The sequence below is a fragment of the Diabrotica undecimpunctata genome, chromosome 8 (genome assembly GCF_040954645.1).
Source record: "Diabrotica undecimpunctata isolate CICGRU chromosome 8, icDiaUnde3, whole genome shotgun sequence".
Taxonomy (NCBI): Eukaryota; Metazoa; Arthropoda; class Insecta; order Coleoptera; family Chrysomelidae; genus Diabrotica; species Diabrotica undecimpunctata.
Window position 1 is genome coordinate 19,940,975 of NC_092810.1, and position 18,198 is coordinate 19,959,172.

At 31.5% G+C, this 18,198-nt stretch overlaps 1 protein-coding gene across 1 annotated transcript in view; it reads right to left on the reverse strand.

Annotated features, from left to right (window-relative positions):
* LOC140447257 (uncharacterized) overlaps positions 1-17,728 on the reverse strand; it is a 97,321-nt gene extending 79,593 nt beyond the window's left edge. The window contains exon 1 of the mRNA XM_072539811.1: positions 17,513-17,728. Coding sequence (XP_072395912.1) covers positions 17,513-17,529 — 17 coding nt within the window. The 5' untranslated portion in view covers positions 17,530-17,728. The remainder of the gene's footprint in view (positions 1-17,512) is intronic.
* Between the last annotated feature and the right edge of the window lie 470 nt (positions 17,729-18,198).

Genomic DNA, 18,198 nt, shown 5'->3' on the forward strand with positions numbered 1-18,198 from the left:
CCCATCTTACGTATATCCTGGGTTGACAGAGTTACTAATGTGGAGGTCCTGCGTAGAATGGGGAAAGAATGTGAAATTCTCATGACCGTCAAAACTAAAAAGTTGGAATATCTAGGTCATGTAATGAGAAATCAAGAACGTTACGGCCTTCTCCAGCTGATTCTCCAAGGGAAAGTAAATGGTAAGAGAGGACCGGGAAGAAGACGCATTTCCTGGCTTCAAAATTTGCGAAAGTGGTATAACACGACTACCACTGAACTGTTCCGCGCTGCAATAAGCAAAGTGAAGATAGCCGTGATGATCGCCAACGTCCGGAACGGATAGGCACTTTAAGAAGGAGAAGATATCTGGAGGAGTAAATGTTGGAATTTTTTCTGCTGTGGTTGGAGAAATAGAACTTTGATTTGGGTTGTAGGATTTTCGCAATCGGTTGCCATATTCTCATTTTGTTTACAGTTTTAACACGTTAGGTTGCCGATTGATACGTAGATCCTGTATCAATAATATTATGATAATTCATTACAAACGATTTAAGAACCATAGATACCACACTCCTTTAAAATATAGCAAGACTGAACAAGAATAGGCTCAATATAAGAAGTAAAAAAGGGACACATGTTTTTTAAGATAAAATAAATTTTTATAAAGTAAACAATTTCTTTGTTTGTCCTTGTTTAATTTTAATATTTTATCAATTGTTTATTCTTCGAAAATCAATTTAACAACCCGTAATTTCTTTCCTAAATTCATTTTTTTTGCAACACAAATTGATGCCACTCGCCCTTGGCCGGATACAGTTTCTAATTCGGAATAATCTGTTTTACAAAATTTTCAGTAACGTGCTACTAATGATGTTACCCAACGAAAAAGAAACAATAGCAGTTAGATTGCATAATAGCCGAGTGGCTATTTTATCTGTATTCTAAGAATGTTTTTGTTGTGTCGAAGTGAATTGGAATGTGTTATAAATTGTAGAACATCGGTTGTTAGTATTTAAATTTGTGCATGTCGATGTTGTTAATTCGATTATAATTAGTTTAAGAGTTGTTTTTGATGTTTGTGCGCGTGTTGATAATATGTCGTTACTAATTTTCTACAAAAAAATACGCTTTCATATAACGTTACAAGAAGAAAATAAGCGTTTCACATTACGGATTGACTTGTCTCATAAAATCGATCTAGCAACTTTAAGTTAAACATTGCGTTTATATATATATATATATATATATTCATATGTATATTAGATCCTAGAGCCCATGGATTGGAATTTTTCTACTGTTTTTTCTTCCATTTTCTTCTGTTCATGGCGTCAGTGGTTCATGCTTATAGCATTCTTGCCCTTCCCTCTCCGCAGCGAGTCCTTTGCCCAACTTCCATCTGCCATTTTTGCAAGATAGCCTAACTATCTAAATCTCTTTGTCCTGACGATCTGCCTAATTTTTTGTTTTCCGTACCGCTCTCCGATCTCTACATGGATGTCCCATTAGTTTTTTTGCTCATGTCATTGGTGTCCCATCAGTTAAATATATTGACTCTAAGTAATAACAACAGTTCTACTCTTTGCAGTTTCTGAATTATGGCCAGACGTTTTTGAACACAAAAAGACTTGGAAAACATCGTTGAAGAGCTAAGTGACTTATCAGAATCAGAGGAACCTTTTCCTGGCTTAGATTCTTACGACTATAGATCCAGTAACGGAGAGTCTTATAAACAAGAACATTCTTCGCCAAAGAACGATTTTAAAAGAGATCTTGAAAGGATAGATTCTTAGGAAGAAGAGGAGGTGAAGTCAGATCCAGCTAACGACCAGTCTGGTCCCATAATGTTAAAACAACCATACACAAAGTTTAAATCAAAACATGATATTCCAAATCAAAGGCAAGGAGCAGTTACTTTGGATATTGTACAAGATTCAAGTGAGTTGAATGTATTTATAAAGTTGTTTCCGCGGTCCTTATTTATGGACATACTTTTGAAAAAGCCAGAACAGAGATTTCTCATCAGTCTATTGATAAAACTACGAGCAAATTCAAAGGAAGGTCTTCCCTAGAATAGTATATTCCACTAAAACCAATAAAAACGGCAATAAAAATGTGGCAAAGATCTGATTCTTTAACCGGATACGTATATGGCCTCAACATTTACTCGCATAAAGGGGTTAAAGCTATTGCTGGTACTTTAGGTGAACGTGTGGTGAAAAACCTAGCTAGTACAATACGTTCTTTCGCTGCGTGCCTCTGATTTTTCATATTTGTGAAATTATTGAGTGAACTAAATTGGCCTTGTGTTGGCACATATATAATTAATCATAAAAATACACCAAAATTAGAAGTGAAAAAGGTATCAAAAGGTGTCTGATTTTTAAATTTTGAATGCTACGGTACTGAGTACTAGACGGCATGATACAAAAGTGTATTAATAATGTATAACTGTCACAATACATATATAGGACTTACGAAAAAGAAAGTAAATACTGGTGAACGTTGGAAAGGATTAGACCTTTCGAAAAAAAAGTATCTACTTATGATAATGACGGAAGTCTAGTTTCTTGAGTTTTCTAGTTCCTTTGGTAGAGCAGCTTATAGAACATGGCAGACCTAAAGCTAAAGTAAAGAGACGCTAGAGTGTTCGTCTGGAAGAATTTCCAAACGCCGAAAGAGAATAATCTTTCATTCTACCAGAAGGAAATGCCATATATATTCTCTCAGTAAAAAAGAAACAAGAACCAAAACAATTTTGTATCGCCTGTGATTTGCTACTATGTAAGACCTTTTTTTTCACATTATCCTTATTTTTTTTTTATGTGTTTTTATGTTTTTTTCAATAAAATAACCTTCAAAATTTATTCGTGTATTCCTATTGGGACACATTGTTCCCAATATAAAACACTAATGGGACACAGTTGTCCCATATTCTACCAAAAGGGTTTATGGATAGTTAAAAAAACTTTGGAGTGATCTAAAACCCAGAGAAATATAATTAAATACATTTGTAATGAAAATTATTTATTGAAAACTCGCGTCCTCTCAAAAATGTAATTATAATATAACTTTTCAATGGACTATCTTGTAGCAAAATATTTAATTGAGCATAGATTTTTTTTGTTTAATAATTTGACAAGTTTTCTTTAAGTTGAATTTTTATTTTTATTTATCTTTTTAATAAACATATCTAAAATATTTGTAAATATTTTTTAGTAACATTAACTACTCTACAGTAGTAACTCTACAATTGCCGAGCATCAAGAACCTCAGTTTCATAAAAAAAGTTGGTCTGAGGGACCTAAAACGGCCTTTTGTAGTACGCCGTAATTAATTACTTCGGATTACTTTGGACATCAATTTCTACACATTGTTTTCTGTCAGTTAATTAACTTTTAACTAACCTTAAAATACGTCCTCTTAAACCATACTTCTCCAGTTTTTTCAAAAAAAGCTCGTAACATATCGAGTCAAATGCCTTGAAGCGATCGACGAAAATGCATAGTCGAAAATGCATTGGTGGCGTTAGTTTACAAATAGCAACTTGTGCCGAATTTAATTTCTCTAAAGTAAATAATTACTTACCTTAATTTGTTTAATGGTGATGACAACTAAATGGATATATCTCTCTTTTCAATCGTGACCTACCCGGAGGGAGTGTAGTGTTCATCGTGATGTCGTGTATTGTCCGTCCCAAAAGATCTCGGTCTCTGGTCATTTCTTTTAAATCATACTTAGATATTTTGCATATTCCTGTAATTTAATCGATCCATCTTGTTGAAGATCTTCCCCGTGAACTTTTAACTTATTTAAAATTGAAAAATTTGCCATGTGGTTGTTCCACGGAATTTGTAACATCTTTTCCAACCGAACTATTCAGTTGTCTATCTTTCTTCTTTTCACTTATCGTAGGGTCCAAGATTTACATTCGTATGTAAGTTTTGGGAATATTAAGCAGTTGATTCACCTCATTTTTAGAGGTCGAAAAATTTGAGAGTCCTTCCATGTTATGGCCATTTTTCCTACGCGATTTTTGCTTGATCACATCCACATTTTTCAATTCGATGTAACAACAAAAATTGCTAACCTAAAACGGAGCTTGGCAGACTCTACTGATAGACAAAAAGACCAACGATGTAACACCGCAATACAATATTGGAGACGTAACAAAGTTAAAGGACTAAGAGAAAGACCCCAAAAAAGATAGGTAGATGACGATAAAAAAAAAGAGAAACAAATTGATAGAACAATTAAGAAAAAGAAAAATATTGGCTTAGATTGTTCATTTAAAAATAAAGAAAAGATACTTATTACTTATATCATCTGATCAATGCAGTCTTCCTTGAATTACTTTTTTTATTTTCTTTTTATTTTTTCTCTCTTTATACCATTAAATGTTAATATATTCATATCAAATTTGATATTAATTGGTACTTCTATTACTATACATTTAGAAATACCACATTAACTTTAAAAGAATATTAGTGGATTTTTCAAAAAATATAATAATAAAGCTTACAGTTTTATAAGTCATTACAATATGTTTATTAGATTTAGCCCAGTCTGGTTATACAAAAATCATCGATTTCACGGCAAAATGTTTCGCAGATATCTGAAGCTTTTAAGACGTAGGTGGGGGTTACTAAATGACGAATAGATAAAAAGATACTCCTATTTTTACCTTGCGTGTTTTTTAAACAATAATTTATGGTCAGAATTTGATTTTTTATCTACAAGTTTTTTCCCTTATAATTTAAATAAACAATATTATACCATTTTTTTATATCAAGAATAGGTATCTTTATTTTCCTGTTTTTTCAATTAAAATTGATAAATAGTTTACGAAGATATTTGCAAAAAAACAGTTTTTTTGCACCAATTTATAAATTTAATTAATTTTTTTATTAACAAAACAAAATATTATTAATACATTTCAACATTGAGGAATTACCGTTCTTTAAATTTTTGCGAAGTTTCCCTCCAATCGGTCAAATAGTTTAAAAGTTATTCAATTTGTTTATCCCTGGGACTAATTATTTAAACCATTATACTTGCCCTATGAATGATGCTAGACACATTTAACAAATTTCATAGGATTCTTTAAGACTTATTCTATCTCAGAAGTTAAATGAATATTGAGTTTTCATCGAAATTATTTACAAAATAAACGTTTGAAAAAGGGGTATGTTTTTTACCTATAAACAATTGTAATAACTTCTATATTTTCTAAGCTACAGACTTGTACGTACTACCATTAGATAGCTGGTAAAAAAAACTCACATTTAACAAAAAAAATAAACCTTCTATGAACAATAGGAACGAAGTTAGCGACAATTTTTTGTTAATTATATCTCCATTGTTTATAAACATTAAGAAGTAAAATTTGCACAAATTTTGAATGAAAATCTAAACTTTATATTGAATTTTATAGCTATAAAATTTATCGAATTTTTCGAAACTTAAACCTTTCGAAACGAAGTTACTTTCGAAAGATCGACATAGGAAAGTGGAGGGGAAACTGTTTTAGCTCCTCGCTGCAAAATTTAATATTATGGTTACGGGTTTATCATTCAAAAGCTTCAACAGTTCTGTAGGAATTTCATCAGGTCCATTTGCTTTTCAATTTTTAGCGTTTCTTATTGCGTATTCTACTTCTTCTTTCAATATGTCTGGCCCAGTTGCATTGATTATCTGAGTTAAGTTGTTTCTATCGTCTTCAAATAATTCATTCAGGTATTCTGTCCATCTTTTTATTTTATTCTCTAGATCTACAATAAGATTTTCATCTTTGTTTTTAAGTTTACCTATTTGGCATTTCTTTATGCTTCCTGTTATCTCTTTTACTTTTTTGTGCATATTGAACGCATCGTACTTTTTCTCATAGGTTTCCATTTCTTCACATTGTTCTTTAATCCACTCCCTTTTGGCTTCTTTTATTCTCTTTTTTATGTGTTTATTTATTTCTTTGTATTTGTCTGGGTAATTCTTTATCTTTCTTCTTTGTTCCATCAAGTCTAGTATATCTTGTGTCATCCACCCCTTATTCTTTGTTGTTGTTATTGTAAGATGTTTCCTTCCTGCTGTTTGTATAGCTGTATTTTTGTACTTTAATTTTTGGTTAACGTTGTTTGTATCGTTAATTTGTTGCTGCACTGAACGGAGGTGTTCATTTATTTCTTCTCCTGTTTCTTGTCGTATATTTTTGTTTCTAAGTTTATTGAAATCTAGTGCCTTTCTGTGTGGTCTTCTAATCTTTTTTGGTCTCGCCTCTATCACAGTAACTACCGGGTTATGATATGAGCCTATATCAGCTCCTGGCTACGTCTTAGTACATTTAACAGCATTATGATATCTCCTTGCTATCATAATGTAGGCTATTTGATTTCTCACTATTTTTTCTTTGGTATGTTGTGGAGATGTCCATGTATATAACCGTCGAGGAGGTAATTTGAAAAAGGTATTTGTTATTACGAAGTCTTCACTTTGGCAAAATTGAATTAATCGATCTCCTCTGTCATTTCTGTTTTCAAGCCCATATTTTCCTACTTGTTCTCCTACCTTACCTTGACCCACCTTGCCATTAAGATCGCCCATTAATATGTTAATGTATGGAAAGACTGACTTAATAAGTGAAGACAAACAACCTGCAACAAAAAGATTCAGACCTGACAGTGAAGTCGAATAAATGAACCAAATTAACTTTTAAACCAATGTATGTAAAGAAAATAAAAAAAGTAAAGTTCAATAAATATTGCAAAATTTAATAAGGCAAGTGATGAAAAAATCGACTTATTTTATCAAAGCAGTAAGGCAGATTAGATGTATATCATATTTGTAAGAAAAATAGAATAAAAATCAATATTGTTAATTATAAAAATACAAACAATTATAATTAATATAAGGAATATAATGATATAATGTGTAAAAAATTACCTGAAATTTAATTTATAAAATATATAAGTATTATTACATCATTGATATAAAATGAAAAAACATATGTTGATTTTCCGGGATTTTCCGAGATTTATGGGGGGTGAAAATTATGTCATCATTATTAATACTGCGACAGACTATTCGAGCAAATTAAAAAAAAGTAAGTATTTAGGGTGAATTTTAAATGGACTCAATTTTTCCGAGTTTTCCCATATTTTCCGGCCAGTGTAGTTATTGTATATGTAGTTATTCATATTTCGACGAGCTACCCCAGAATAAAACAAAGAGGCTTGCAGCTGCAAAGGAAGCCGAGATAATGTAAATTTTTCCTACGTGTTGCAATTTGAAGTTCCGATGCCGAAAAAAAAACGGAGCTGAAACAGATATCCTCTCCACTTTCCTATGTCGATCTTTCGAAAGTACCGTCGTTTCGAAAAATTAGATAAATTTTATAGCTATAAGTTTCAATATAAAGTTTAGATTTTTATTCAAAATTTGTGCAAATTTTACTTCTTGATGTTTATAAACAATGGAGATATGATTTTTTTAAAAATAGTCACTAACTTCGTTCCTATTGGTCATAGAAGGTTTTTTATTTTTTAATGTGAACTTTTTTACCAGCTATCCAATCGTTGTACGTACAAGTCTGTAGCTTGAAAAATATAGAAGTTATTACAATTGTTTATAAGTAAAAAACATACCCCTTTTTCAAACGTTTATTTTGTAAATAATTTCGATGATAACTTAATATGCATTTAACTTCTGAGATAGTCTAAGTCTTAAAGAATCCTATGAAATTTGCTGAATGTGTCTAGCATCATGCATAGGGCAAGCTCAATAGTTTAAATAATGAGTCTCAGGGATAAACAAATTAAATAACTTACAAAATATTTGACTGATCGGGGGGAAATTTCGCACAAATCTAAAAGATGGTAATTCCTTGATGTGTAAATGTATTAATACCATTTTATTTTGTTAATAAAAAAATAATAAAATTTATAAATTATTGCAAAAAAACTGCTTTTTTGCAAATATCTCTGTAAATTATTTATCAATTTTAATTAAAAAAACGGGAAAATAAAGATATTCTTGACATAAAAAAATGACATAAATATTGTTTATTTAAAATATAAGGGAAAATATTTATAGACAAAAAATCAAATTGTGACCATAAATTATTGCTTAAAAAAAACGCAAGGTAAAACTAGGAGTATCTTTTCATCTATTCATCATCTAGTATCCCCCACCTATGTCTTAAAAGCTTCAGATATCTGCGAAACATTTTTCCACCTTTTTTTTTAACCAGACTGGGCTAATTTGAGTTCTTACGAACTTTAATTTTATTTAATATATTACAATTTTGTATGTGTTTCAGTTTACTACGTTTTTATGGTAAATTTTTTGTTGTTATTTTAAAGAAACAGATAAGACACTCTCTGTTGCACGGTTACTGGACATTCACAGTCCAATTCTCAATCGGTTTATGATCACCTGTTGTTTTCTGCTTTCTGGTGTTTGTAGTTCGGCATTAACTCTACTTTTGGTAATGTTAAGTTTGAATTATTTTGTGAATGGTGAAGTGCAAATTTTATTTGTTGCGATTTTATTTGTATAAAACATTCTTATGGTTATGGTATGGCTATGCTAGATCGGGACAGGGCTCATATAAAGACTATGATCTACAGGAATTTAGACTATGATCTACAGGAATTTAAAATACTTTAAAAGTGTGTTAAGCATTTAGTTCTTATCTATGTGCTTTCGGATTATAAAGCCAACTTCAGAGCTATGTTACCATACAATAACTTAATATAAATAACTATTTAACCCTGCTGTATCGTTCGAGTCAACTATGCAAATGTACTGTTCGGGTCAATATGACCCAACTATGTTTTACGGTCCTTAATAGAAATAAAATAAGCTAATGGTACTTAATAAAACTTTATTAACAAAAAATTATAGTTAATCAAACAAAAATTATGTTGCTAATGTAAATTAAACCTTATTAACAAAAATAAAAGGCATTTTTCTCTTTCCCAGAAAAGCCTAAGAAAAAATAAATTTCGTTTACAACTGGGACAGTAATAAAAAAAATGGGAATTTACAAACATGTTTGTGACATATACAGCATAAAATAGTCTTGTTATCGTTTTAGAACAAAACTAGAATTTCCATCTTCTCTACTCGCTTCTGTTTGTGTTCTTTTTACCAGTTCTTGTGAGTCTTTACTTCATGGTTAATGTTTTCTGGAAAGGATAAGTAGTTTCACCAGTGTTTTTCCCAATTCCTCAAGAAATATTCGCCGTTTTTTGGTGTTCCGTTGGGGATTTATTGATCTTCATAAAACGAACGCATTGTAGGATGTACCAACAAGCTGATCTAGAGTATCCACCGCTCCCTTACTAAAACTTTTTATTCTTTTTAGGAACATAGTTAACAACACAGGTATCTTGCGTAAAGTAAAAAAGATGAACTATGAACTTCTTTATTTGCAATTTGTGCTGGAAGCTCTGGCTTATTTTTCTTATAGTCCCCAGCATTGTATTTTTTCTTTTTAGAAAAAGTTGTCCTAAATTGTATGATGTAAAAAAGTTATCACAAGTAATATTGTGGCCTTTCAAATCACTACACAAGTCGCACACCACACGCATTTCCTGATTCCGTTCCAGAGCGGCACCTGCTTCTTTTCCTGTATAGATCTACAATTTTAGAGCATACGAACTTTTACTGTCACATAAAGCCCAAATTGTTATGCCCTGTTTCGCTGGTTTGCTTGGAATGTACTGTTTAAAAGGGACAGCGGCCTCTAAAGACAACTAATTGCTCGTCGACAGTAACATTTTCATCAGGGTTAAAAAATTTTGGTTGATTTCGTCTCCTACCCCATCTAGTAGTTTTGTTATCTAAAAGTATTACTTGCGAAATTTTTGTAAATAGTTCCAGGGACATTATTGCTCGAAATACACTACGACCTGTTTCTTCATTCCACAAACTTTTAGTCGATTCGCCATGGGACTTAAAAACTCTAGCTAACAATAAAAATCCAATGTTTGCTTGAAAACCAATTTTATCCAAGTCTTTGAAGTTTGTTCAAAAAGCACAAAAGAGCATCAAATGAATTTTTTATATTGAAAATTCATTCACATGCGTACCTTGTAACTCCTGGAGCATTATTTATAACATTGGCCGTGGAAAAACAATCGCGTTGATAAAGAGGATCGAAAGACCACTGGATATTACCGACTTTTGAAGGAATTGTTACAGAAGCTTCTATAGAATCTTGTACGTAGAATGAAACAGCAGAATCATCACTACTTTCTTCTCCACTCTCACTACTTGTATTGTTTTCTATTTCTGATAGGCACTCATCACTTTCTGACACGCTCGCGAAGCTCATCTTCGGTTAGCGTTCATCGATGCGACATTATCAATATGCAAACATAGACTAAAATTTAAAATGTAAATGAATGCACTTGGCATATCAGTGTCCTACCAGTCTACCACTTGTCTATCACTCCCATTTCCTTTTACATGACATGCTCTTCTAAATGACATCTTCCAGCTATAGTACACATTTTTTACAAGTTCTAGCTTGCAGAAACTTATTTCTATTTATAGACGTACCTGACTGACAAACTGTTAGAAAATATATAAAATACTGCCAACTAAACATGCGTACACAGGTCATTTTTAACGGTTTAAATACGTGGGTCATATTGTCCCGAACGTACTATAGGTAGCAATTTAATTTTTATCAAAGTAATCAGAAAGTTGATTTTTTATCTCGTATGCAATTGAAAGACCTCATATTAGGTAATAAAGTCACGTAACACCAAAACGTTATGCCGCGTAATAATTTGCAAAATAAGAAATCAATTTTTTTATGTCAAATAGAACCGAACAGGATAGCAGGGTTAAAGGTAACAATGTTTAACTTTAAATTTTAGAAAATACCACTACAAAAGAGGATAAAGAGGAAAAAAAAAATTTTTCGAGTTTTTAAAAGTTATTAAAAAGACGACACAAAAAACAAATTGAAATTTTGGTTATATTACAAGTACAAGCATTCATCCATCTCAAGAGAGTTGAGGCACAGAATAAATAACAATCAGAATGCCCACTCTCAGATGCCGCCTTTGAAGTTTGTCAGCACGCAATCGCCATATTTTAAACGGAAACATAGACTCGAATTAAGAAATTTGTGACAAGCTACGACAGAACTGTAATTTAAATTTTTAGAAATTAATAATTTAGTACATTTGAAATAATTTAATCTATGCTTCAACTAAAAGTACGAATAAAATAGTGCATATTATGTCTATATTTGCCGTAAACGGACGTAAATCAAACAGTGGCCTCGAGTGCCCGGCGTCCCTTTAATGGGACAGGGGTGCGAAGAATCCCCGGGCGGAGAAACAAATTTAGTGTAAGCGATTTAAAACGTATAGCAACGTGGAATATAAGAACACTATATGAAGTAGAAAAATTAACAACACTTATGCTAGAAATGGAGAGATTAGAGATACAAGTATTGGGCCTTTCAGAAGTTCGATGGCCAAAGTCTGGAAACTACACCAAGGATAATAATACTATTTTCTACTCAGGCAAAAGCACTGGAGAACACAGCAATGGTGTTGGTATTATTAACAACTTCAAGACTTTAGGAAGGCCTTTGACCGAGTGCAGCATATGAAGATAATAGATAAATTAAAAACATAAATTTAGACAAAAAAGACATTGAGTTTATTAAGGCTATATACTGGAACCAGAAAGCAGTAGTAAAGGTAAACGATATAGAAACAAATAATATACCGATTGCGAGAGGGGTTAGGCAAGGATGCGTCTTGTCTCCAACGCTTTTCAACGTGTACTCACAGGTCATATTCAGAAAAGTCTTATGGGAAAGAAAAGAGGGAATAACAATTGGTGGAGAAATCATAAACACCGTGAGATTTGCAGATGACACGGTAATTATGGCTGAGAGTATAGAAGAACTACAACTTTACTAGATGCAATAAATAGTGAATGCATTCAAATGGGACTTGACATCAACACAGATAAGACCAAATTTATGATAGTATCAAGGAGTCCAATAAATAATGAACAACTAACTCTTGGCGGCCAGCAAATAGAGAGAGTAACAAAATATAAATATCTGGGAGCTTACATCACATCACATAGAATTAGATCCAGACCAAGAGATCAGGGTACGAATAGAAATGGTAAGGGCAGCGTTCTTAAAATTCAAGCAATTGTTCTATGACAAAAATCTGAATACTGCGCTGAGACTGAGGTTAGTTGAATGTTACCTCTGGTCGCAACTATTGTACGGGGTAGAAATATGGACATTAAAAACGTAAATAGCTAAGAAGCTTAAAGCCTTTGAACTTTGGATATACCGGAGAAAGTTGAGAATTCCATGGACTCCCAGGGTCACCAATGAGGAAGTGTTGAGAAGGATAAGTCGAGACAAAAAATTGTTGAGAACAATAAAAGTACGCAAGACTGCATACCTTGGACACATACTGAGGAATGATAAATATAGTCTTCTGCAGGTCATCATGCAGAGTAGAGTCGATGGCAAAAAGGGAATAGGTAGAAAGAGGAAGTCATGGCTGCGAAATATTTGAGACTGGACAAACATGACTATAGAAGAATTATTTCACGTTGTAAAAGACAGAGAAACTTTTGGAAATGTGGTCGCCAACCTTCGTTAATGGGGACGGCATAGGAAGAAGAAGAAGTTGCCGTAAATAAATTAAACCTGGTTAATTTTTCTATGCACACAAGATAAAATATCACTGAACAGCACTGGCTCCGACTAAAACATGTCTGTGCGAACGAGATGCGGGTACTTATTTTTTCAAGCAGAGTGGGCATTCTACTTGTTTATTATTCTGTGGCTGAGGTGACAGGTAGACTGATTATAAGCAAATTATATGCTGCCTTTTAAATGCCTTTTAAACAACTGACACGGGTCATGGTTAGGAAATTAACAATACTCAAAATTGTAAAATTGATGAAAAATTGAAACTCAAAATGAAAAGTGAAATGTCACAGCCCTTCTAAAATAAATTAGAAAAATCTTATTTGAATGTTGAATGTTTGTACTGCATAAATTTTAAATTTAACCGAGGTCAAAATGGTAATTGATAAGTTATTCCCAAAATCAATAATTAAAATAATAAATTGAGGGGTATAAAAGAAGAAACTTTGTTGTAATGTTTTTATTTGGGTATTTAACCTTTTCAGAACTAAAAATATTTCGAAGATAACCAAAAATTTTCAGACAAAAAAATATGATCAATAGTCTTATTATGGCGGCCAATACGAATAAGGAATGCTAGAGGCGACAGATTGGCTCAATTTTGTCAAGAAAAAAACCTGGCGATTATGAACACATGGTTTCGATTACCACCCCGTAGACTGTATACCTGGAGGTCACCACAAAATTGCATTAGAAATCAGATCAACTTTATTCTAACCAATCTAAGATTTAGAAACTCCATTGTAAGCGTTAAGATTTTTCCTGGAGCAAATGTCCCCTTAGACCATAACCTCCTTGTCTCAAAAATTAAACTGAGGGTAAAAAAGATAATAAAATCCAAAAGTTCTAAGGTGAATGCTCATTTACTCAAGATAAATGATATCCGTGCCGAGGCTTCAACTCGTACCAATCAAGACATGAAGAAATTAACATCAGAAAAACACTGAGAATGTGAACATTGTAACAATAAAACACTGAAAACTTTGTTTTCAAAACTTCCACAAAATTTATTTTAAATTCTTATTACTACAGCTGTTTCGGCTGATTGCCTTTCTCAAGTGATCTGTTTTTGGCATGGGTTTACACTTTATAGTCTCTAATGAAATAGGTTGAGGAGGGGAGAACTGTCTCAAGCTGGTCATTCAGACTTATATCTGTGTTTTTTAATTTGTTGATTTCCATAGATTCTAACAAAGATAGCTTAAGTCCTTTATTTTGAATGTGAAGAATTTTTAATTCGTCATTAAAAGAATGATTATGATCTAGAAGGTGAAGTGCGTATGTAGAATCTGTTTTTCTATTATTAAAAGCCCTTTTATGTTCTGCTATTCGTTTATTAAAATTTCTACCAGTTTGACCAATGTAAGTTTTTGGGCAGTCGCCACACTTAAGTTTGTACACACCACTGTGTAAGTGTTTTTTATGTTGGCCCTTGTTGTTTTTAATATATTTGCCTAGGTTGTTATTTTTTCTGAAAGTTGGTGTTATTCCTTTTTTTTATGTGTTTGGCTATTTTTGTTGATATTTTGCCTGTATATGTAATCGAGTAGAAGGTACTGGGTTTTTTTCTCTGGTGGTGGAAATACTAACTTCAGGGCTTTCATGTGTAGTTTTTGATTTAACATTTTATTAATTGTTTGTTCGTTGTATCCATTGTTTACTGCTATTTGCTTAATGATATTTAATTCTGTCTTAAAATTGTATTTTGACATCGGAATTTCTGTTAATCTATGTAACATACTATGATAGGTTGCCAGTTTATGTTGTGTGGGATGGGATGATGAATTGTGAATAGTCGTGTCAGTATGGGTAGGTTTATGAAATATGGAGAAGTCATGTTTGTTTTTAAGTCTGATAATTTTTAAATCTTAAAAATTTATGGATTGATTGTTTCTATTGTAAATTCAATATAACTATAAAGTGAATTAATATACGATAAAAATTGGTCGAGTTGCCTGTTAGTTCCTGTGAAACATACCAGTACGTCGTTTACGTATCTCCACCAATATAAAAACTGTTTAAATATGGGATGTTTTGAAATCTTTGTCTCTAGATAATCCATAAAAATATCTGATAGCAATGGGCTTAGAGGATTGCCCATTATAAGTCCTGCACTGTCATTTGTATAGATTTCATTATTAAATTTAAAGTAGTCCTGGTTTATGCAAACTTCAAGAAGATGTAAAATTTCAGATGTAATGATTGGATTTGTACTATTTTGATCTAAAAGGTTTTTTACTAGAATAAAAGATTCTGTAGGAGGGATACTAGGAAAATGATTTTTTTCGTCAAATGGAATTAATCTGGAGTTGTTAGGTAACTGAAAATGTATTTTATTAACTAGTTCTATTGTATTTTTTATGGTAAATTTAGGTGAAAATTTAGTGTGATCTAAAATAATCTTAGTTTTTTTGAATTTTTTTTTAGATTCTTACCACTATAGATCCAGTAACGGAGAGTCTTATAAAGGTTTAGATCAACAAGAACATTCTTCGCCAAAGAACGATTTTAAAAGAGATCTTGAAAGGATAGATTCTTAGGAAGAAGAGGAGGTGAAGTCAGATCCAGCTGACGACCAGTCTGGTTCCGTAATGTTAAAACAACCATACACAAAGTTTAAATCAAAACATGATATTCCAAATCAAAGACAAGGAGCAATTACTTTGGATATTGTACAAGATTCAAGTGAGTTGAATGTATTTATTAAGTTGTTTCCTCGGTCCTTATTTATGGACACACTTTTGAAAAAGCCAGAACAGAGAGTTCTCATCAGTCTATTGATGAAACTACGAGCAAATTCAAGGGAAGGTCTTCCCTAAAATAGTATATTCCACTAAAACCAATAAAAACGGCAATAAAAATGTGGCAAAGATCTGATTCTTCAACCGGATACGAATATGGCCTCAACATTTACTCGCATAAAGAGGTTAAAGCTGTTGCTGGTACTGTAGGTGAACGTGTGGTGACAACACTAGCTAGTACAATACGTTCTTCCGCTGCGTGCCTCTGATTTTTCACATTTGTAAAATTATTGAGTGAACTAAAATGGCCTTGTGTTGGCACATATATAAGTAATCATAAAAATACATCAAAATTAGAAGTGAAAAAGATATCAAAAGGTGTCTGATTTTTAAATTTTGAATGCTACGGTACTGAGTACTAGACGGCAAGATACAAAAAGTATATTAATAATGTATAACTGTCATAATACATATATAGGACTTACGAAAAAGAAAGTAAATACTGGTGAACGTTGGAAAGGATTAGACCTTTCGAAAAAAAGTATCTACTGATGATAATGACGGAAATCCGTCATTTGTATAGATTTCATTATTAAATTCAAAGTAGTCCTGGTTTATGCAAACTTTAAGAAGATGTAAAATTTCAGATGTAATGATTGGATTTGTACTATTTTGATCTAAAAGGTTTTTTACTAGAATAAAAGTTTCTGTAGGAGGGATACTAGGAAAATGATTTTTTTCGTCAAATGGAATTAATCTGGAGTTGTTAGGTAACTGAAAATGTATTTTATTAACTAGTTCTATTGTATTTTTTATGGTAAATTTAGGTGAAAATTTAGTGTGATCTAAAATAATCTTAGTTTTTTTGAAAGTTTATATGACGGAGCTGTATAATGTGAACATTATGTGGAGCAAAATCAAAGATTCTGTTATAAAAACACAGAAAAAAACTCTACAAAAGAAAACAGAAACTCGAAAACCCTTTGCACCCTTATTCCAAGATGGCGAGTATTCAAGTACCCAGCCAACTTCGGAACGCTGTAAAATCCAGAAAAATTATTAAAATTAGACATTTTTGTAGTGAACATTATTCCATAAAAAAAACCCTCCACTATATTTTCTTGATGTGATTTTATTGTAAAATTACAAAAAAAGTTATAAAGGCAAAAAGAAAATTTGTTCCAAAATTTTTTATTTTTCGTTTTACGAATAAAAGTAATAATAAGAAATAAAGCTGTAGACAATTGAATTTGCTACAAATAATGTTTGATAAAATTTTTTGGAGTGTTGCTAGCTTATGTTTCCCTCTTTTTGAGATGGTGGCAGGGGGACAAGGGTAGCGACCCGACGAACTTGAACTTATATTTACACTCCAAACACATCAAAAAAATAAAATTGTGCCCTTTAAGAAATACACTGCATACAAAATGAACTAATAATCAATTGCCCATAAACTTTAAAAATATCACATATTTTTATTTGTATAAAAAATTAGTTACTACTTGGATAAAAGAAAATACGATAAAAGGGATTTGTGTATTAATTTAATAAATTTAAATTATATAAAATAAATGGAACTTAAATTAAGAACTAAAATAAAAGATTTGTTTAACTAAAAAAAACTGTTAATATGAATCGGTAAACATTAGATCGTATAAGTCAACAAGCATGTTTATGCTTTTAAAACTTTTTTATGTTTATTATCTATAAATAAACTGAGATTGTAAATTATTGTAAAAATATTGATTAAGATAGATTTATTATTATTTTATTATTAAATCAATTTATTAAAGAGACGTAAATATTTTAAAAATTAGAAAAAATTTATTTAAATATAGTTATTTTAAAATAATAAAAATAAAAAGCAAACATCTAAAAAACTTACTTAAAACTTTTTTATGTTTATTATCTATAAATAAACTAAGATTGTAAATTATTGTAAAAATATTGATTAAGATAGATTTATTATTATTTTATTATTAAATCAATACATTAAAGAGACGTACATATTTTAAAAATTAGAAAAAATTGATTTAAATATAGTTATTTTAAAATAATAAAAATAAAAAGCAAACATCTAAAAAACTTACTTAAAAATATATTCCATTGTAACAAATTTAAATTAATTCGCACTTTCCGCACAACATACCCACTTGCATAAATCCTTAGTCTTACTAAGCGCTAGCTCTAGTGCACGCACACATCCGCGGAGATCAAATACACCAGGTGAATCTTCGTCGGCGGTTGCAACTATTCTTCTTGCGGACTATCGCCAAATACTTATGGCATCAACGAAAGGATAAAAGTAGTGTAGGAGTCGTAATATTACTACTATTTTATCACGCGTGACCTAGCCAACTGATGTTTATTTTGATATAGAAGGTGGTTGTGGGTAGGCGCCAATTATTTAGTTGTTAATTTGTAATCGATGAGAGCATCATTTCAATTGGAAAATTATTTCCGCATTAAAGATTTTATATTGTGCATATCATTTGCACTTAAGCCCTTTAAATGATTTTAGGCGCTGGAAAATACGGTTTTTGGAGTTGATAATAAGAGAATTAATCTTCGGCAGTTTGTGTAGTATGAAACAAAATAAATATACTTGAGTTGGGTTATAGTTAATGTTTGGAAAACTATTTACTTAAATATTTTATTTTTTATTATTTTTAATATATGGCCTTATTAAGTTAATTATTTGATTGAGTATCTCCTTTAAAATTACCACGTTAAATTTGGCGCACTCTGTCTGGGGGTTATGAGCGCGATGACTGGG